This window comes from Ovis aries, chromosome 5, assembly GCF_016772045.2.
Source record: "Ovis aries strain OAR_USU_Benz2616 breed Rambouillet chromosome 5, ARS-UI_Ramb_v3.0, whole genome shotgun sequence".
In the NCBI taxonomy this organism is placed as follows: domain Eukaryota; kingdom Metazoa; phylum Chordata; class Mammalia; order Artiodactyla; family Bovidae; genus Ovis; species Ovis aries.
The window spans coordinates 85,915,022-85,933,376 of NC_056058.1; the positions used below are offsets into that span (position 1 = coordinate 85,915,022).

The 18,355-nt window shown below is 38.6% G+C and overlaps 1 protein-coding gene across 50 annotated transcripts in view; it reads right to left on the reverse strand.

Annotated features, from left to right (window-relative positions):
• Positions 1-18,355, reverse strand: part of MEF2C (myocyte enhancer factor 2C) — a 178,324-nt gene that overhangs the window by 17,211 nt on the left and 142,758 nt on the right. For all 50 annotated transcript variants that reach the window (XM_060415301.1, XM_060415296.1, XM_060415289.1 and 47 more), the window contains 2 exon segments: positions 17,465-17,651; positions 15,309-15,356 (listed from right to left, as the gene is read on the reverse strand). In XM_060415301.1, the coding sequence (XP_060271284.1) occupies positions 15,309-15,356; positions 17,465-17,651 (235 nt within the window).

Genomic DNA, 18,355 nt, shown 5'->3' on the forward strand with positions numbered 1-18,355 from the left:
TAATGTGTCTTAGGGCTTTGGTTTTAATTAATAGATTCCATGGGATAAAAACGGAGTGAGAAAACCGAGACAAAGTTTGCACTCTTCTTTCCTGTCAGCCGAAGCTCAGACTGACAGATACGCTGAATGCCTATGTCACTTACCTATTAAGCCTGTGTGAGATCTGGTTTAAATAAACAATCAAATGGAAAATTAGCTGGGTAATTTCAAAAGAAAGGGGGGAAAAAAAAGTCAGTTAAGCAGTGCAATGAAGCTTGAACAGATCAGAAGAAAGTAAAACCCGGGCTTGGTAGATGCCGATACTGGTTTGCATGGAGGAGTTATTTTGCTAAAAGGAAGTAAAACCGCTTTATGAAATGTGTTGTCCTGTGATATGACGAGCACTGGGCCAGTGTGCGAAAATGGAAATGCTGCACGAAGCCTCTGAGAAAAGCTTTTTTTTTTATTAAGAAAAAAATTTTTTTTTCTAGAGTGAATTCTGAGAAATTCCAACAAAGCCTTTTGCCCACATTTTAAACAATGATTTGGGGCAGCAGTAGATGGGGGGCGGGGGGTGGAGATAAAAAGCAAACATATATTTTAGGTTTTCACCTAATAAATGACTTAAAACTTAAAAAAAAAGATTTGAAAAGCATTCTATTTTTCCTCTTGGAATATTTCCTCTTGTTCGGAAATTATGCCATTTTAGAAGATTAGTCACATATTTTAAGGTGTTTACATACTGAAGGTAAAATATTTTGAACCACGATGACACTTCTTAAATTCTTATTTTTAGAGCATAAAAGTTATTTTTGAGAACAAATAAATTCTGCCTTTTACCGGTGAATTTCTGCTGTTTTTAGCATATTGTGCCAGCTAGCATTTTGGAGCCATATAATAACCATTTCTGTTTCCAGCCACCAAGTTGTTATTCTTTTGGCATAATATAGATTCAGGAATGTGAGGCTGTGGATCCTAAACCAGTGATATAGAAACCTATCATTTGAAAATCAATGATGAATACATTCGTGTGGTTTACTGCTAAGAAGAGCCTGCATTTAAACCGGCTCGGAAACTGTGGCCTCCTCCTCACTCCGGGCGCTGTGGCCTTCTGTTGAGGCTGGTGTCTTACCTTAAGATAAATTCACCCAACAGAACGGTCTCTTTCAAAGTCAGGGTCGGGAGGTGGGAAATGCTACCCTTCAATAAACTTCTGAGATATAGATTCCACCTCTCTTCATGCTACGTTTGAAAATTACCCTCTGCCTGGGACGATGATCAATTTGGATGGGGCTGCATGCAGATGTCACATTCCCCTGACCACTTAAAAGCACAAAAATTATAAAGCACGAGTGAATGGATTTCCTGATTACAGATTATAAGAAATGAAGAGCAGACCCAACTTTAGAGTTCGCCTGTTTTATAGTTTCATTTGATGAAAAATATTGTTTCACATAAAACAATTTGAGCATTCACAATACAATCTGTATCAAGGATAACAGAATCCACCTCGCTGGGTTACAAATTTCTAAACACTCATATTAAAACTAGTGTAAATATATAGAACTTCAAATGTGGTGTTAGCAGAAAAAAATTTTTTTCTCTCCAGTTAACTTGAAAACACTTGCTCTACTTTTTTTTTTCTTTTAATTGACTCCTATTTTAAGAAGTTGTAAATCCAAAGAACATATTTCTGGCTTATGATGTTGTGAGGAGGACACTTTGCCTTGTTTCACAGAGCTCAACTGAATGTGGAACTCTCTTTGAGCCCGACGTTTGGAAACTTTCTCCTATTTGGATGTTTAGACATTATGAGTCTTTTCACTTCATTTTTTTCCTCCTAGACTTTAAATTATAAATACAAGCATATAAAACTAATCAGCACAAAACAGAAACTAGTTCTCATGGACCACGGTTAATCTTTTTCATCAGCACTATCTTTTCTGTAGTCACTCAAATCATCATCTTTGACTATTCCCCCCGCCTCTTTCAACTCCATATCCAATTAGTTACCAAATCTTGTCAATTTTTCTTCCAAAAGGCCTCTTTCCATTTTCACTGCCACCATTCTACATTAAGCTTTCACTGCCATCTGACTAGGTCTTTCCATAACCTGCTGTTTGGGGTTCCTGGTCTCTAGTTGAAGGGTTTTTCAGCAGGCCTTACAATGATGGGCTGTAGGAAGATTGCTCCTTGAAGCTGTGTGCAAACTTCCGTGCATATGTGTGATAATAAAGCTAATAAACACTCCCAAGATGTTCTATATAAAAAAATCTTTCTCTAGTGCCGCTTCTCTCAGGCTCCTTTTTCAGGTCACACTTAACTCTAGTGGCTCAGTGCCCTGGCTTGGCTCTCAGAGGGGGACACAGTTTGACCTGCCCTGTATATCTAACCTAACTTCCAATGGCCACGGCCAAGCTCACCATCCTCTGAATACATCTGAGTCTTTGCTCTAGCAGGTCAGTAACTGGCAGTGTTTGACTTCCTGTTTAACTCAAAATTCATTTTTAAGGATCAGCTAAGGCCCAGGGCTCTCATGATACCTTTCAGACAACCTCAGTCCACCTTGAACTCACTCTCCTCCCAAACTCTGTGCAATTAGAGGCTAATACTACACAGAACACTCATCTATTTGTGTTTCAAATCCTCACAAAACACATAGACAGATTATGCTGGAAAAATTAAAATTATTCAGAAACGGCACTACAAGTCAAATTATGAGGGGACATGGGATAAGAACTGAAAATGTAATGTGTAACTCGGTAATTTCAAACATCAAGGTGATGTCCAAGTACACCGCTGAGAGAAACTGCTTATCAACCACATAATATAAAAATCAGAAAATCATGCAAGTGCCCACCTACTAAATTTGTTAATAGAGAGCTAACTGAAGCTTTTTTTTTTCATCTGCTGCACCTGTTAATCATTTCCTAGCACATTACCTTAGTTAAATGTAAGCAGCAGAATCAAATAAAGTAGAACTTCCCCCTAACGAAGAAGAAAACTCGGAGACCCTGGATCTTTTCTTCCACACTGACAAGTGTCTACTGCCACGGGTTGCCTCTATGTCAAGAATTTCAGTAACAATTTACTCACACAGAACTTTCTACCAAAAGATGGGTTGCATGCTTTCCTAGGAAAAAGAATGGTAGAAGGGTGGCAATTAAGAGTGCACTGGATTTTACTAGATGGTTCAGAGACAGGCTTCCTGGAGAGAGGGAATTCATGATAGATCTCAGAGTCATGGCTGTGTTTGAGAAGGATGAGGATTCCTGTGAAGGCGAAATATAGGTCATTTCAGGGGATGCAGTTTTTGGAAGCTGGGAAAGTAGGCTTGGCTAACACAAGTCTCTTGGGTCATGCTAACTTTAATACCGGAGACTTGATACTAAACTTTTACTAAACTTTATACCATAGATAAAGAACAGCCAAAGTTGTTTATGAGTAGGAAGTGGCATCGTTAGCTGTGTGTCGAGAAAAAAGCAAGAGTGGCAGCAGAAAGGAGGCATTAAAGGGTGAGACTGTTGTGAGGGAGCTTAGTTAGGACGCATCTGCCAGGGAGCACATGAGGAATGAGGTCTGAGGGAAGCGGCAGCCTTGCAAGATTTACAAGGCAGATGGGCGATGAGGACAAAGGCGGATTAAGCAGATAAATGCAGTTCCTCGTCATGAGGTCTCCATTAGCGTTTCTTCAACTATACTGCGCCTTGGTTTTTCACACGCTAAGCAATGATTTCATTAGTGTTAGAGAGGCATAAAAGTCATCTGAATCAGAGACTCCCACATACTCTCCCGAGGCAGCCATCACCAACACGACCACGCAATATTAACAACGGCAAGCATTTTAGATGGTATGAATGACCAAGCGCATTAACAACATCATGCACGTAAGCATCATGTACGTATCCACAATGCATACCCAGAACAGTACACGCGCCTACGCAGAGTGTTGGCTATTTCACACGGATATAAAGCACCTTTCATCCTCACAACAACAACCCTGTGAGGTGCTAAGAGTATCCTTGGGTTACATAAATAGAAAGCGGAAGAAAAGAAAGATCCCGTAACTTGCCCAACGGCAAACAGCTATCAACTGGTTAAGCCATGGTTTGAACCCAGCAGTGTGTCCAGAGCCCACGCTCTGAAGCACAACCCAGACCTGCTCCTTGGAACAGGGGCGTACTCTGAGACTCTGAAAACCCTTCTCTATCCAATCTCACCCTAAAATTCCAGGAACACAAAGGAAGAGAGGAAACAAAGTGGGAGACCAGGGACATGAGACTCAAAGGGACCCCGAAGGGTCTTCCCTGCTGGTCCAGAGGTTAACACGCCATGCTCCCAACGCAGGGGGCCCAGGTCCGATCCCTGGTTGGAGAACTCGATCCCACATGCAGGAACCAAGAGTTTGCCCACCGAAACAAAGATCCCGTGGGCCACAACGAAGACCCGGCAGAGTCCAAATAAAACAAGTATTTTTTAAAAAGGGGCCTCCTAAGTCAGAGGTGATGTGGAACATAGTCAACTTGGGCGTCAAAAATAGCAATTCTGGTTCAAAAGACACTGGACTTACATAAGGGGCAATGTTCCAAACCATATTTCTAGTCTCCTTCTGGATAAATAAATATTTACAAATAGGAAATATTGGGTTTAGCTACACTAAGTGCCAGAGAAGCTGTTTAACTTTCAGTGTGCTATTTTGAGTGGATGATTAACTATGCTTTTAAAGGTAGATTCTGAAATATTTTAGTCAATAATCTTCTCCCCTGTAATAGAGGGTAAAGACGTTTACCTACTGACCATCTATTTAAGAGACCAGCTTCAGCATCAAAACCACTCACCATGATAGGAAAATGCCCAGTATCTTATAGTATCCACTATTAGGTATCTGAAAAAGAATTTCTAATATATAGGTTATAGAAATTACTTTGTTTAGTACTTTGTTAATGGCATTTTATTTTTGGGAATTTGAAGCAAACTGCCACAGGAAAACATTAAGTTGAGCGTAGAGCTAAACCTCTGATGTATTGATTTTCTGTTTTTACTTCAGCCAAATGTTTTTCCCACTTAGGTTTCTTTTTTTTTTTTTTTCTTTCAACAGAACAATTCTGAAAACATTTATGGCATACAATCTTGTTAAACTAAAGATGTTATATATATAATAATGTTCACTGAAGTGAAGTGAAGGTTGCTCAGTCGTGTCCGACTCTTTGTGACCCCCTGGACTATACAGTCCATGGAATTCTCCAGGTCAGAATACTGCAGTGGGTAGCCTTTCCCTTCTTCAGGGGATCTTCTCAACCCAAGGATCGAATCCAGGTCTCCCGCATTGCAGGTGAATTCTTTACCAACTGAGTCACAAGGGAAGCCCAAGAATACTGGAGTGGGTAGCCTATCCCTTCTCCAGCAGATCTTCCTGACCCAGGAATCAAACTGGGGTCTCCTGCATTGCAGGCGGATTCTTTACCAACTGGGCTATTAGGGAAGCCCAATAATGTTCACTACTATCAAGTAATTTTACATTTGACCTTTAAAAAGTTTTAAGTTAGTTTCCAATGTCAAGACATTGTTTTGTGTCACAAATAAACCTACGTCTCTTCATCTATTTTAACTGTAAACAGTAAACTGGCTCATATAACCCACTGCTCTACTGTAAGCAACACACCTAAAATAGTTTTTAGTGGAAAAAATTGTGCCCTTCTAGTCTTCAGTCTTACATTCACTTTGCCCTGAATGCTTGAAATGCTGTTAAAAGCAACAGCAACTATAAGTTATCCAGCTGTTGTAAATCACAATCAGGTTTTTTTTTTTTTTTTTTTGAGGAGAAAGGAGATCTTTTTCATGGGATGGCTCTAAGGGAAAAGGCAACCACAAAACATTTAGAGGTCAGAAATCTGGGAATAATGAAAATTTCAATATGCCTACTGCAGAATGGGGGCAAATCAGATTTCTGATTCTTATCCAGCTAAAGACTCCTGATTACAGATTCTTAAAAGTAAAAATCAAGTCTCCACTCTATCTGGGGGTTTCTTAGGGAAACAATATAATAATGCGTAATGTCAGACTGAGAAGAAACTCCTGTGAAACCTCAGTGTCTTTTGTGGTGTATTCTTAGAAAAATACCCCAAGAATACACCCAAGCCAAGACTATTCTTGGTTGTACCAGTTGGAGGGCAGCAGACATTCTAAAAAGAGACTAGTCTCTTCGGCTTGACTAGGTCACTCTGATGATGAACTAGACCTTCATGAATTTCCCATTGACCCTACTCGTCCTTGATGTTTCTTGGTTCTGTTTAGAATCCTTTGAGAAATTAACAGTCCATCTGCCAACTAGAACTTTAAACATTCAGCACATACAGTAGCCTCTGGATTGTGAGGCAGAAGTAAAGAAATTTTACTAGGTACTAAGTTATTCTTCCAAAGACTGGAGTCTGTGTCATAAAGCAGCTTTGTGTTGGCAGACCACTCTCATTTCTTTCCTGAGCGTCATGTGGGTCAGGCATTCTCGTCCCGATTTTTGACAGATGAGGAAACTGAGGTTCCGGGAGTTTCTAAGGCTTGTCAGTAAGTGGGAGAGCTTTGATTTGAATCCAAAGCACAAGCTGCTTCCACTACATTATTACGAAAGCCAGATGTTTCAGATTTAGAATGCATCCATGAATCTTCCCTTCTCTCAGGATAAAGGCTCCATTTGCAAATAAGAAAAAAGTTGACAATCTGATGTTTCCAGGGCACAAAGACACACAAAATATCGTTCTGTTCTGAGGACTGTCTTACTGAAGGGATAGTTTTTCATTGCACCATAAAAATGAGATGGAACCTTGCTATCTTAAAAAAAAAAGTTCCACTTAACAATGAATGATAGATAGATTTATGACTCACTTAATTGTTCACTTCTTGCGATTTGGGGGCTGTCTCTTTGCTAAAAAATGAGGGGGTGTCTTCATTATTGACACAATTGCTCATTCTTTCAGTCATTTTTCTAAACAAAAATATTGAGACAGTTCAAATTAGAGAGAACGTGACAGAAGAGAAAGAATAATTACTTGTGGTTTTAACATTTACACAACTGCTGCAAACACATCAGAAGATGATAATGTTCGAACGAAACGTGTTGCACTGCACTGCGCTCCCTTTCTGTCTGGGATTTATTAATATCTCCTCTCTACTCCCACCGTCTAGGGTAGGGGCCGTGGCAGGCATCTGTCTTGGTGAAGCCTAGTAGAGCACTACTCACACCCTGCACATTTCATAAATATTACTGGGACTAGATTAAACCGAGCTTTATTTTTTTTTGCTTAGGAAGTCAAGAATATAGATAACTGTAATACTAACAAGAGCCAACATCTTTTAACAAGCACTTACTCTAGGCCAGAAAGTGTGCTCAATGCTGCCGTGTATCAATGATCTCATTTAATTTTCACCACAATCCTGCAACGTGGGGATTACCGACTTTCCAAGGACAACATCTTCCCTAAAGTAACTTGAACATCACGTATTTTTCTTGGTTATTTTATTATTCCGAATATCTGCCTCTAAAGTATTTTTCCCAAATTACTGCATGAGCAAAACTTTTGCTCCAGGATTTTACAGTTTTCTCCGAGCTGCTTAATACCAAAGGTTTCCTTTACATGATTGTTATGTAAATTAATGTTATCATGTTTGAATAGGGAAATTGACCACAGATTTAGATTTACTATTATTACCATGGGCTGCCCAGGTGGCTCAGTGTTAAAGAATTCGCCTGCCAATTCATGAGACCCAGGAGACTTGGGTTCGATTGATCCCTGGGTCAGGAAGATTCCCCTGGAGGAGGAAATGGCAACCCACTCCAGTATTCTTGCCTGGAAAATCCCACAGACAGAGAAGCCTGGTGGGCTACAGTCCATGGGATCACAAAGAGTAGGATGTGACTGATAATATAATATTATTAGATCATCATAACCTAATATAGCAGGGATTTTTTTCCCCCTCTTACAGTACAAATATAACAACTCAGTTCTGTGTCATAACTAAAGATTGTAAGTGGAGTCTAAGGCCAAAAAATTGTGAAAGGAAGGCACAGTGTTTAATAAGACAGTTACCAAGTAGATATTATGTTCAGTTACTATAGCTGAAATGGAGCAATAATGAACGAGCTGAGTGAATCCTTAATGGACACATCTGTAGACGACAAATTGAACCTATTTATACAAGGTTTTGGTGCAATACAGTTTCCTTTGTGTGATGCTCAGTTGCTTCAGTCAGGTACAACTCTTTCCAACTCTGTGGACGATAGCCCACCAGGCTCCTCTGTCCATGGGATTCTCCAGGAAAGAATACTAGAGTGGGTAGCCATTCCCTTCTTCAGGGGATCCTCCCGATCCAGGGATCGAACCTGGGTCCCCTGCATCTCAGGCAGATTCTTTACCTCTGAGCCACAAGGGAAGCCCCTGAGTTTCCTTTCACATAAACTAAAGGAATATATTTGATCTTTCAAATATGAGACTTTCATGACTGTACACTTAAAACTGAAATTCAAGTGAAACATACTATATAAGCCTAACTAAAATTTAAGACTGGCAAAGGTTTGTCTAAAAACAGCACATTATACTCTTGGCCGAAAGCTTTGAAGCCCCAAAAAGTCCCCAGTAGGTAAAACATTGATTTCCAAGAGGGGTTTTTTTAACCACATCCCTCCATCAGGATCTGCTGTCTATTGATGCAGTTTCATATCACTAATGATTTTGAAAAGAGCTTCTGTATTATCTCCAAATAAAATCTTATGGTGATGCCAAAAGCGGGAAAGAGAGAAACCAACACTATGCGAGGAAAAAAAAATGCTGAGAGAAAAAAGGTAAGTGTTGACCAAAACAAATAATTTAGGGAGGAAATGTTAACTGCGTGAATCAATATTAAAAAGACCAAAATTTTATTATGAATCACACTCTTAGGTTAAATCAGTGGGATATGAGTGAAGAGACCAATTTTCACATTGCTTTACTGAATATAATAGAAAGGGGATAAACAGGATCCAATTTTCGAGGTCAGAAATCATTGACATACAAAAGGCTCTAAAATCTGCTGAAACACTCTCTGGGGAAGTTACAATTTGAAATTTTGTTTTTCCTTAAGAATTAATTCAAACCCCTACTTTCAAAGGGGCTGAAAGTAGATGGTGTCCTGACTTAGCCTGTAACATCCACTTGTCTTCTCTTCCATCTGCCTCTCTCATTTCAACATAGCCTCTACAGAATGGTGTCAAGGTACCACTTTATCTACAATCTGCCAGGTCTTGTATTTGGGAAGTGGACACTGGTTTTCTTGGCAGTGGCTGATTATCATGTGCTGTAGGTTATCCAACTAGAGGACAGTATTTTTTTTTCTTTTAATAAATCTAGATAACCTTGGTTCGGGTTAAAAATATCACTGTCGCTGAATTGCATAGACAGTAATAAAGCTTTGCTGTTGGATGTTTATTTATGTTTTGGGTGAACTCCCAAGGTAAAACTGAAAATGCTCTCAGAATTTTTATTCAGAACAACTGACACTAACATAATACTGCAAAAGAATCCAACTTAGCTTTTATTCACAGGCTGCTTAACTTAAAAAGTAATATAAAATTACATTTTTATACCAACAAAAAAGTTTTGTTTGAGAGTAACTAAATGGTAATCTTCTTTTCTTGAATATTGATTCTGAAGTTGTGTTTTGTTAGGCAAAAAAAAGGTAAACTTGTCAAAGCCAATTCTCTTAAACTGAATTTTTAACCACTTCTGATCGATATTTTAAATCATTGAGTAAGAACTGCAGAGTAGTCTACTTGGTAGATAAGAAAGTCAGCCAAGAAAATTTCGATAAGTATTTTCAAAAACAGATAGTTCTAAAGCAATGGTATTGATATAGAATAATTAAACATTGTTATGAACTTTTCCTCTTCTCATTTAGTTCTATTTTATGATATGCTAAATTTTTCTTTTCCAATGCTAAATGAATTACAAAAATGTCATGTTGGTGAATTTTTATGATTATATGATCATAAGACATTACATGTATATGGACCCTAAAGACTTTTGTGTCTTATCCCTAATGTGAGTACTACATTCAGAAGCCCAAAGTATTGCCGAGTGGAGTCTTTTCAGAGTCTGGAAGCCAGGTCTCCTTCCTCAGCCACTGCTCAGTGGTTTATCCACAGCAGCACACTGCCACTACCAAGTCTCCATGTATTTAGCTGATACAAATTAAGCATTCCAGAAGTGACAATGCTTGACAACCAAATGCATAAAATAGTAAACAATTAACAATCAAAATAAGGAAACAGCTGTTAGTTTCTTTTTATATAAAATTATCTCTAATTTACAATAAATGCCAATTAAAATTATTAACCAATATACATAAATATCCTTTGCCTTATTGTCAAATAGCTATGTAGACTGTACAATTCTCCTGACTTTTCAAAGAGATGCCTAAAGGATTTTCTTTCTGCTCCTCGACCACCCCCCCTTTTTAAAAAAAAATCTCAATCAGGAAACAGTACATCCTTGAGCATACTGGTACTTTCAACTCAATAAAAAAGCAATTAGGTCATGAAAACAAAGGGCATCAATAAGAAAATGAATAATCCAACACAAGGCACTGCTGTGCTAACGATTAAACCTAATGAATACAGAAACTCAACTGAACTTGATCTTACACTCATCTGTAAGCACTAAGAGTAGCATGTTAAAAGCTTTAATGTACAGAGATATGACAAAATGTAATTTTAAAAGCAATGACTTTCAATTTTGGCTCTTGAAAGTAAAGGATTAAATAGTGGATGAATAACTGTCAACTGAAACCTACAAATGTCACTATTACTAACGTATCATAATGACTTGGTGCATATTTCTCTTACATCAAGAGTACAACCCCATCCTGTTTCTTCTTTATCACCTCTCACCTTCACGTATGAAAGGACTTCAACTTAAGCAATAAGATGTTCATTATTTCAAGAAGAAACCTGTGATGGTCAGAGGTACTCGCCTATGTTTTATTTTCTGATATATATCAGCCCTTCAGGTTTTCCATTAGGTAAGTTAAAGTTTGTTTCAAACTTTACTGGTTAATAGTGCTCAGCCATTTAATCAAATAATGAATTCATTATTCATTATCTACAGTATCAGAAGATTATGTTATTTCTGTGAATTACAGATCAAGGGTATATATTTTTATATTTAAAATTACATTATTTCTTTGAAGTATTTTTTCTTTTTTCCACATAAACAGTATAAAAAATTTATGTCTAGAAGATCAAATTTTCCTTTATTCGGCTAACACGGACTTACTGAATATCTGCCATGTCCTCGCTCTTGTATCTTGAGCTGGGAATACTAACTGAAGAGACAGTTTGCCCCCAGAGGGAAGTGTCCAGGAGACAGATGCATGACCAGATAATGCAATTACAATGCAAGGAGATAAACAATGTAGGCAAGAGAGGTGCCTAATTCCTTCTGGAAGAGTCAGGAAAGGATTTCCTGAATGGTTGGACTGAATTCTGCAGGATGACAGGCAGTGCTCAGCAGCATGAAGTAGGAGAATGCTAAGAAAGCACACACAAAGGCAAGAAGCTGTGACGCTGTTTAAAAAGTGGAAGCATAATGCAGTTAAGAACACGCACTCTGGAGACAGACTGCCTGGGGTTCTATCCTGGGCCATTACTTAATCTCTCTGTGCCTTAGGTCCCCTGACTATAGAAAGGGCATAATATGGATATCTACATGAAAGGGCTGCTATGTAAATAAAAGTTTTTTTGGTGTGTAAATCACATAGTAAGAGCAATTTAGATGTTTACTATCATTAGAGCTTGAGTGTGGGGTTCTTGATGGCAGTGGCAGAAAGTAAGAAGGTTGAAGACCAGAGGGTAGGGATGGGCCAGAGATAAGAGCGTTCGAGCATGCTGTTGCTTCAGTAGTGCCTGACTCTTTGTGACCCTATGGACTGTAGCTACCAGGCCCCACTGTCTATGGGATTCTCCAGGCAAGAGTACTGGAGTGGGTTGCCATGCCCTCCTTCAGAGGATCTTCCCGACCCAGGGATCGAACCCCTCACCTTTTATGTCTCCTGCATTGCAGGCAGATTCTTTACCGCAGAGCCACCAGGAAAGCCCATAGAGATAAGAGGCTCATGGTTAATTCTGAAAGAGCTGGGAAATCACTGCTGGAGTTTAAGCATCTGAATGATAACCTACAATGAGTTTAAGGCTTTGATAAAGACTAATGGGGAGTCTCGGAGAAGGCAATGGCAAGCCACTCCAGTACTCTTGCCCAGCAAATCCCATGGATGGAGGAGCCTGGTGGGCTGCAGTCCACAGGGTTGCTAGGAGTCGGACACGACTGAGCGACTTCACTTTCACGCGTTAGAGAAGGAAATGGCAACCCACTCCAGTGTTCTTGCCTGGAGAATCCCAGGGACGGGGAAGGCTGGTGGGCTACCGAGACGTCTCCGGCGTCGCACAGAGTTGGACACGACTGAAGTGACTTAGCAGCAGCAGCAGCAGCAATGGGGAGTCTGGAGTGGGATGCAATGTGAGGTCGGGAAATGAATTAGGGATCTTTGTAAATAGTTCTGGAGTGTTGCTATGAACCTGAACCAGGGCAGTGAGATAGGAATGGAGAGAAAGGGGGTAGATTTAGGAAATACCTTGGAGACATTTGGTAAGTTGTTAAGACCTGATGACTCACTGGATGGTGGGATGAGGGACAGGTATAGTGCAGGGAGTGAGTGGATGCAAAAGATGCTATACTTTATGATTGAGCTGACAGAGAAGGACGCTTACTTCTTTGGTCCCTTGGTTTTAGAGAAACACAATAAATATTGAATTTACTTCCTTTCCTTGTGAGACTATACTCTTTTTGCAAGTTGAGATGAGTAGATACTGAAGAAAATTGGACTGAAAAGGGTTTCCCAGGTGGACGCTAGTGGTAAAGAACCCATCTGCCAATGCAGGAGACAAACAAGATGCGGGTTCAATCCCTGGAAGAAGACACAGCAACCCACTCCAGTATTCTTGCCTGGAGAATCCCCACGGACAGAGAAGCCTGACCGGCCACAGCCCATAAGGTCGCAGAGTTGGACACTACTGAAGCAACTGAGCACGCACAGACTGAAAAATAATTTAACTTAACTGGAGAGTCCTCTGCCACTTGACCTCAGAGTTTCTAACTTTATCTGAGACCTTGAATTTCAATGACAATATTCAAAATTTGGAAGGTATCTTTTGGCCGTTTTGCTTTAGTTTTCTTTTCTGAAAATGCAGAGACATTCTGACTGGCCTTGTTTCCTTCGGTGTTATGTGATTCTCTGACATCACCACCAATATATTCACTCTGACATTTGATACAGGCTGGTGTGAGCAAGAAGGGGCAGACGGCTGAGTCTGTGGGCAGGACATAGCAGCTAAGCTTAACACTCAGTGGCATCTGCAACAGGTGTTCTGTGGAACCAGAGTTAGAAAGGGCTTCTTCCTCTATTTTTAAAAAGTGGGGAAGTAACTCTTTCATAACTATACAGAAACTGACTGTTATATGCTCACTAAAAGATACAATCATCAATATACAGTATTTATCATCATCAAAGTGGACCAACTGAGTGTTGTTTTTTTAACTTCCTTCCATTTTTGACGTAGAAGATTCCTGAGTTATGGCGGCAGTCCTGAAGTTGGGGAATGAATTTGCTAAGCCTACAAGATGTTTTTAGTTCAATGACGTGATAGCCTATATGTGGCTAACTTTTATGTTTACAAGATTGAGTGTCTTCTTTCTCCCCAGAGGGCCATTTAACTTAGTGGACTGTCAGGGAATTGACAATGACAGTATAATTGAACAACACTTATTTTCAATATAGAATTCTAACGCATTTTAGCTATTAGGCAGTAACAAGAGGCCACGTCATCAAAGATGAGTACCCGTTCCCCAACTCCACATGTTTTTTCTATTAACTTTCATCACTGTTATTGGCTGTTCTCATGCAAGCAAGCAAACTGATGCATCAAGATACTGAATAAAATATCATAATATCTACACTACTCTTATTTACCTTTTTATTGGACTTTGAGACAACCCAGTTTTCAGCCCCACCACCCCCTCTAGCCATAGTGTCTGGCAGAGACTTGAATCCTTTGGTCTATAATTTTCAGGCTACAAATCCTGATTTTTTTTTTTGAGGGGAAAAAAAAGAGCTCTTTGTTTCAATATCCAGCAAAATAGTATATTCAGTCTAATCATTAATCTGACTCTACCTAATCCTGAAAAGCTAGATAAAACAGGAAGTCAGGACCATTGATTCTGTCTGTTAACCCACTAGTTCTTACACTTTTTATTCATTACTTACTGAATTAATGAAGAGCCAATACCAGAAACAAGAAACATGACTCCCAAATGGACATATTTATAAACATGTTTCTATATGCCAATTTTTAATCTTCTTTCTTATAATTAATAGCCTATTATAGTCGAACCTGGCAAAATATTTTAATTTGGCTGTCCACAGATAGTTCAATAAACTTGAATTTTTTTGATATTTCAAACATAACCTTGTGTTATCATGCCTGCCTCCTGCTATTTTAAATGTACAGTATGTTTTACTGCAGGAATTACCATGGTTACTTGTTATGCCAATAGTGAACTGCAGTTAGCATTAGAAAGTATTGTGCTGTCTTACCTCTGCATTGGAAATGACATCGACATCTCAGTAATCACTATAATATGAATTAACACGGGACCCTGGAGAAATGTGACTATGCGACCAATTGGCCACAATGCAAGAGGTTCTTAAACAGCTGAACTGTATTTAATGTGCTTTTTTGAGAGGTACACTGTGTTTATACTCTCTAAGAACTCATTTTAATCCCAAATGTGGTTTTATTTTAACACTATTGTTGAATGGTTATAATCTCACTCCTTCTTTTTCTTTACATATTCTCCTTTAGAAGTATACAAGTGTTCAGTACTTTGTGTAGAAAGTGATTCGCATTTAACGTGAAATAATTTACAAAGGACGTGACTTGTCAGGTTTGCTAAAGGTACTCTGGTGGCCACCAGAGATGGTACCTAGGATTAAACTGATTTGATCAGAACACCCAATTCTGCTTATGTTGACTAGCTGAAGCTTTATTATGGAAAGGTCTACTTAATAAACAGTCATCGCTGTTACTATCCAATCACTCCTGCTTCATCAAAATGCTTTAGAAATTCTTGGGGCCATTTTCCCATGTGTCTCCCTGATCTCTCAACTGTGGAAAAGATGCGCTTCTGTAGATCACAAAGTACAGGGCTGCTCAACAACGGCGCGTACTCCGGCACTGGGCCTCCACTCACCTGCACTGGTGCCTGCACCGGACGCGAGGTCTCCACCCATCAGACCACCTGTGGGCGAGAGAGGACCATCACAAGCAGCACAGCCAACAGCCCACGGGGCAGCGCGCTGCACCTCTAGCAACTGCAGTACTCTTAGGGTTCTCTCAAGAGTCCTAAATTTCTCAAGTGTTACCTAGGTCAGATGGCTGACATTTGTTTTACTGAGACATGCTGTGCTCAAACACTAAAAATACATTCCATCACTGACATTTTGCAGCATCTTTTTTCCTAAGAAAGATTACCTTTAAAAAAAATCTAGTCAAAAAATCTAGTCTTTGAATGGTCTCTAAATGCTTACTGCATTTTTACATTTAGTTTTCCTAAGATTGCATTTTCTAGAAAGTGAAGAGTAAAGTTTATTATATACTCAAATAACCGTATATCTGATGTTTAATTTTTTGTAAATATATTTTATACAATTAATTCTGTGCAATGCTAATTGCCTAGCACTTTGGTCGTTTCATGAATCTTCTAACAATGAATGACTTCCTTTACTACCTGAATCTTACTAATACAATAAAACAGGCTTTATTGGCCACAAATTTAGAGACATATGTTTATTCGCTGCTAGCTTAAGAAAGCAGGTTAAAATTCAGCAATCTGCATTTATGGGAGTTGGAATGTTTCAAAAAGACACTGAATATAATAATTAGTTTTACTTTTTAAGAAACAAAATTCAGCTAAAAGAACAGAATATCAGTGAGATTATTTTCTAATTGCTATTATTATTATTTGGTATTGGGTTTGGAATTAGAAGAAAATGTTCATTACATTTTAGGAAAGAGTTTATTATTTCCAACCAAATAAATATTTTGGAAATAAACCATGAGATGTTTTTAAAATAAATGAGCATGAGTTCATCAAATAGGAAATTCAACAGCATTTGAGTATGATCTAAAAGGAATACATATAGTTATTGAAAATGCTTATGATAAATTTCAACATATTCAGAAGTAGGGATAACAGCGTAAGTCCTTTATACATATCTCTCAGATTTAAGATTTATCAAGATTTTTTTAACATGGCTGATTGTATCCTCTACATGAAGTTTCTGTACTAAAAAGTAATATACATTTAATTCTAAGGCAGATATAAGTATTCTGAAGGAAAAATTCTTCTGTGGATAAATTACTTATAATAAAAAGTATGTCTGAGACATATTAAAATTCCCTATTAAGTGCTTTTTAAGAAATAAAATATAAATGTATAATGATTGGCTATACACAATGTAGAAATTCAATTTTGGTGCTTATTTTAGAAATATGAAGGATTTATTCAGTTATATTCAACTCATATTTACTGAGTTCCTACCGTGAACCTGACAAAGCAAGAGGACATTCTTTCCTTCAAGGTCCTGTAAGTCCAGCGGGGAAATGGACACATACTCAATACAGTAAATCATACTGTGTATCGCTTGATCTGAATTCTAAGAATGGCTAAACTTTTCCTGAGCAAAGATTTCTTTTCTCTGAGACACTGTGAATTGTATAACCATAAGAATCTCCTGGAAGTATAGACACAAATTTATGGCAGTTATGTATGTCCTTGTGATATGCTCTTATCTTCATTTCTGACTTAGTTTTGTTTTTAATTCAGTTCTTATAAATTATGCTATATCATCACATTTCTTCTCTGCCTTAAGTCCTCTGTGCTATAAGCTACTGGATTGATAAGTAAAAAATTGGCCAAAATGATAAATAACTCAAGGAGATAAATGCAATCAAGGGACACAGGGGAAAAAATCTCATGGAAAAGGTATCTGGCTAGAAGTAAGAGGGAAAATGGCATTTTAGGCAGAGGAGAGGAGAAACAAAAGCATGGAGATAGGATTTTTGGCGTTCTCTTTGAGAAAGTATGCGGTTAAAATATAGCCACCTGAGGAGATGAGTGATAGGCTAAATATATAAACTGCAGATCATGTAAGATTTTGAAAGACAGGCTAACAGGGCTGGGTTTTTATCATTCGGAAGACCTAGATGGGGATGGGTATTAAGCGATGAAGGGACGTAACAAATGGAAAGCTGGAACGCTCAATGTCTTGTAGGTAAAACAGCCTTCTTTGCCAAGGGTAGCTCCTTCCAATGATTTGCCACTGTCGCGTTATTACGAGGACGTACCTGTGTTACCTGCACTTGGAGGTCGATGTGTTACACCAGGAGACATACTATTCCTCTGCAGAGAAGGGTGGGCCAGTGGCAAAAGGTTGGGGTTTCCCAGTGAGCTGACGGGGTTGCTGTATACCAAACTGTTGTGGCTGGACACTGGGATGGAGACTGGCATCTCAAAGTTGGGAGGTGGAACAGCCTGTAGGAGCAAGAAAAACAAGCATGGGTAAGAGAAACGAAGAGAAACACAGCCCAGTACAGAGAGCCTTACTTTTCCAAGAAAAGTTTCAAATTCCAAACTGCTTGGTGTCTAGAAGATCATTAAGAAGAGCTCTCAAGATGTTCAGATCATAAACTGATTTCTTTAATGTGCTTAGAACTGTTTCTCTGCAACTATTAGAAAACGTTTCACTTTTGTTTAAAACAATGCCCCATTTCATTAGACTCCATTGTCTTTGAATTCCATTCTATTAAGTGGTAATTGTTCATTTCTGATATCTGAATCTGGTGCCAGAAATGACTGCAAGATCAAAGGTACAAGACTGTGATGACTTTACAGAGAAAAGGGATTAAAATGCACACTGAGCCTTTGGTTTAATTGCTTATTGAAGCATATTTATGCAGAAGTTTAATGATATAAAATCATCTCCGGGCATGTGAATAGCATATATATTTTAATTATTATATTTAAAAGTCTGTCTTTTGAAAGTAACTCTAAAGATAATCGACATTTTAAGACACAGGGTTCAACAGAGCATGTATCACTCAATAATTCATATTTTAAAATGATAGTTCAGAATATACATCATACTTCACCTTTTGGGATATACTGACATTGACAAATGGCAAGACCTATATCTCCAACAAGAAAGTTGCAAACATTTAGCGACCTGTGTGGATGTC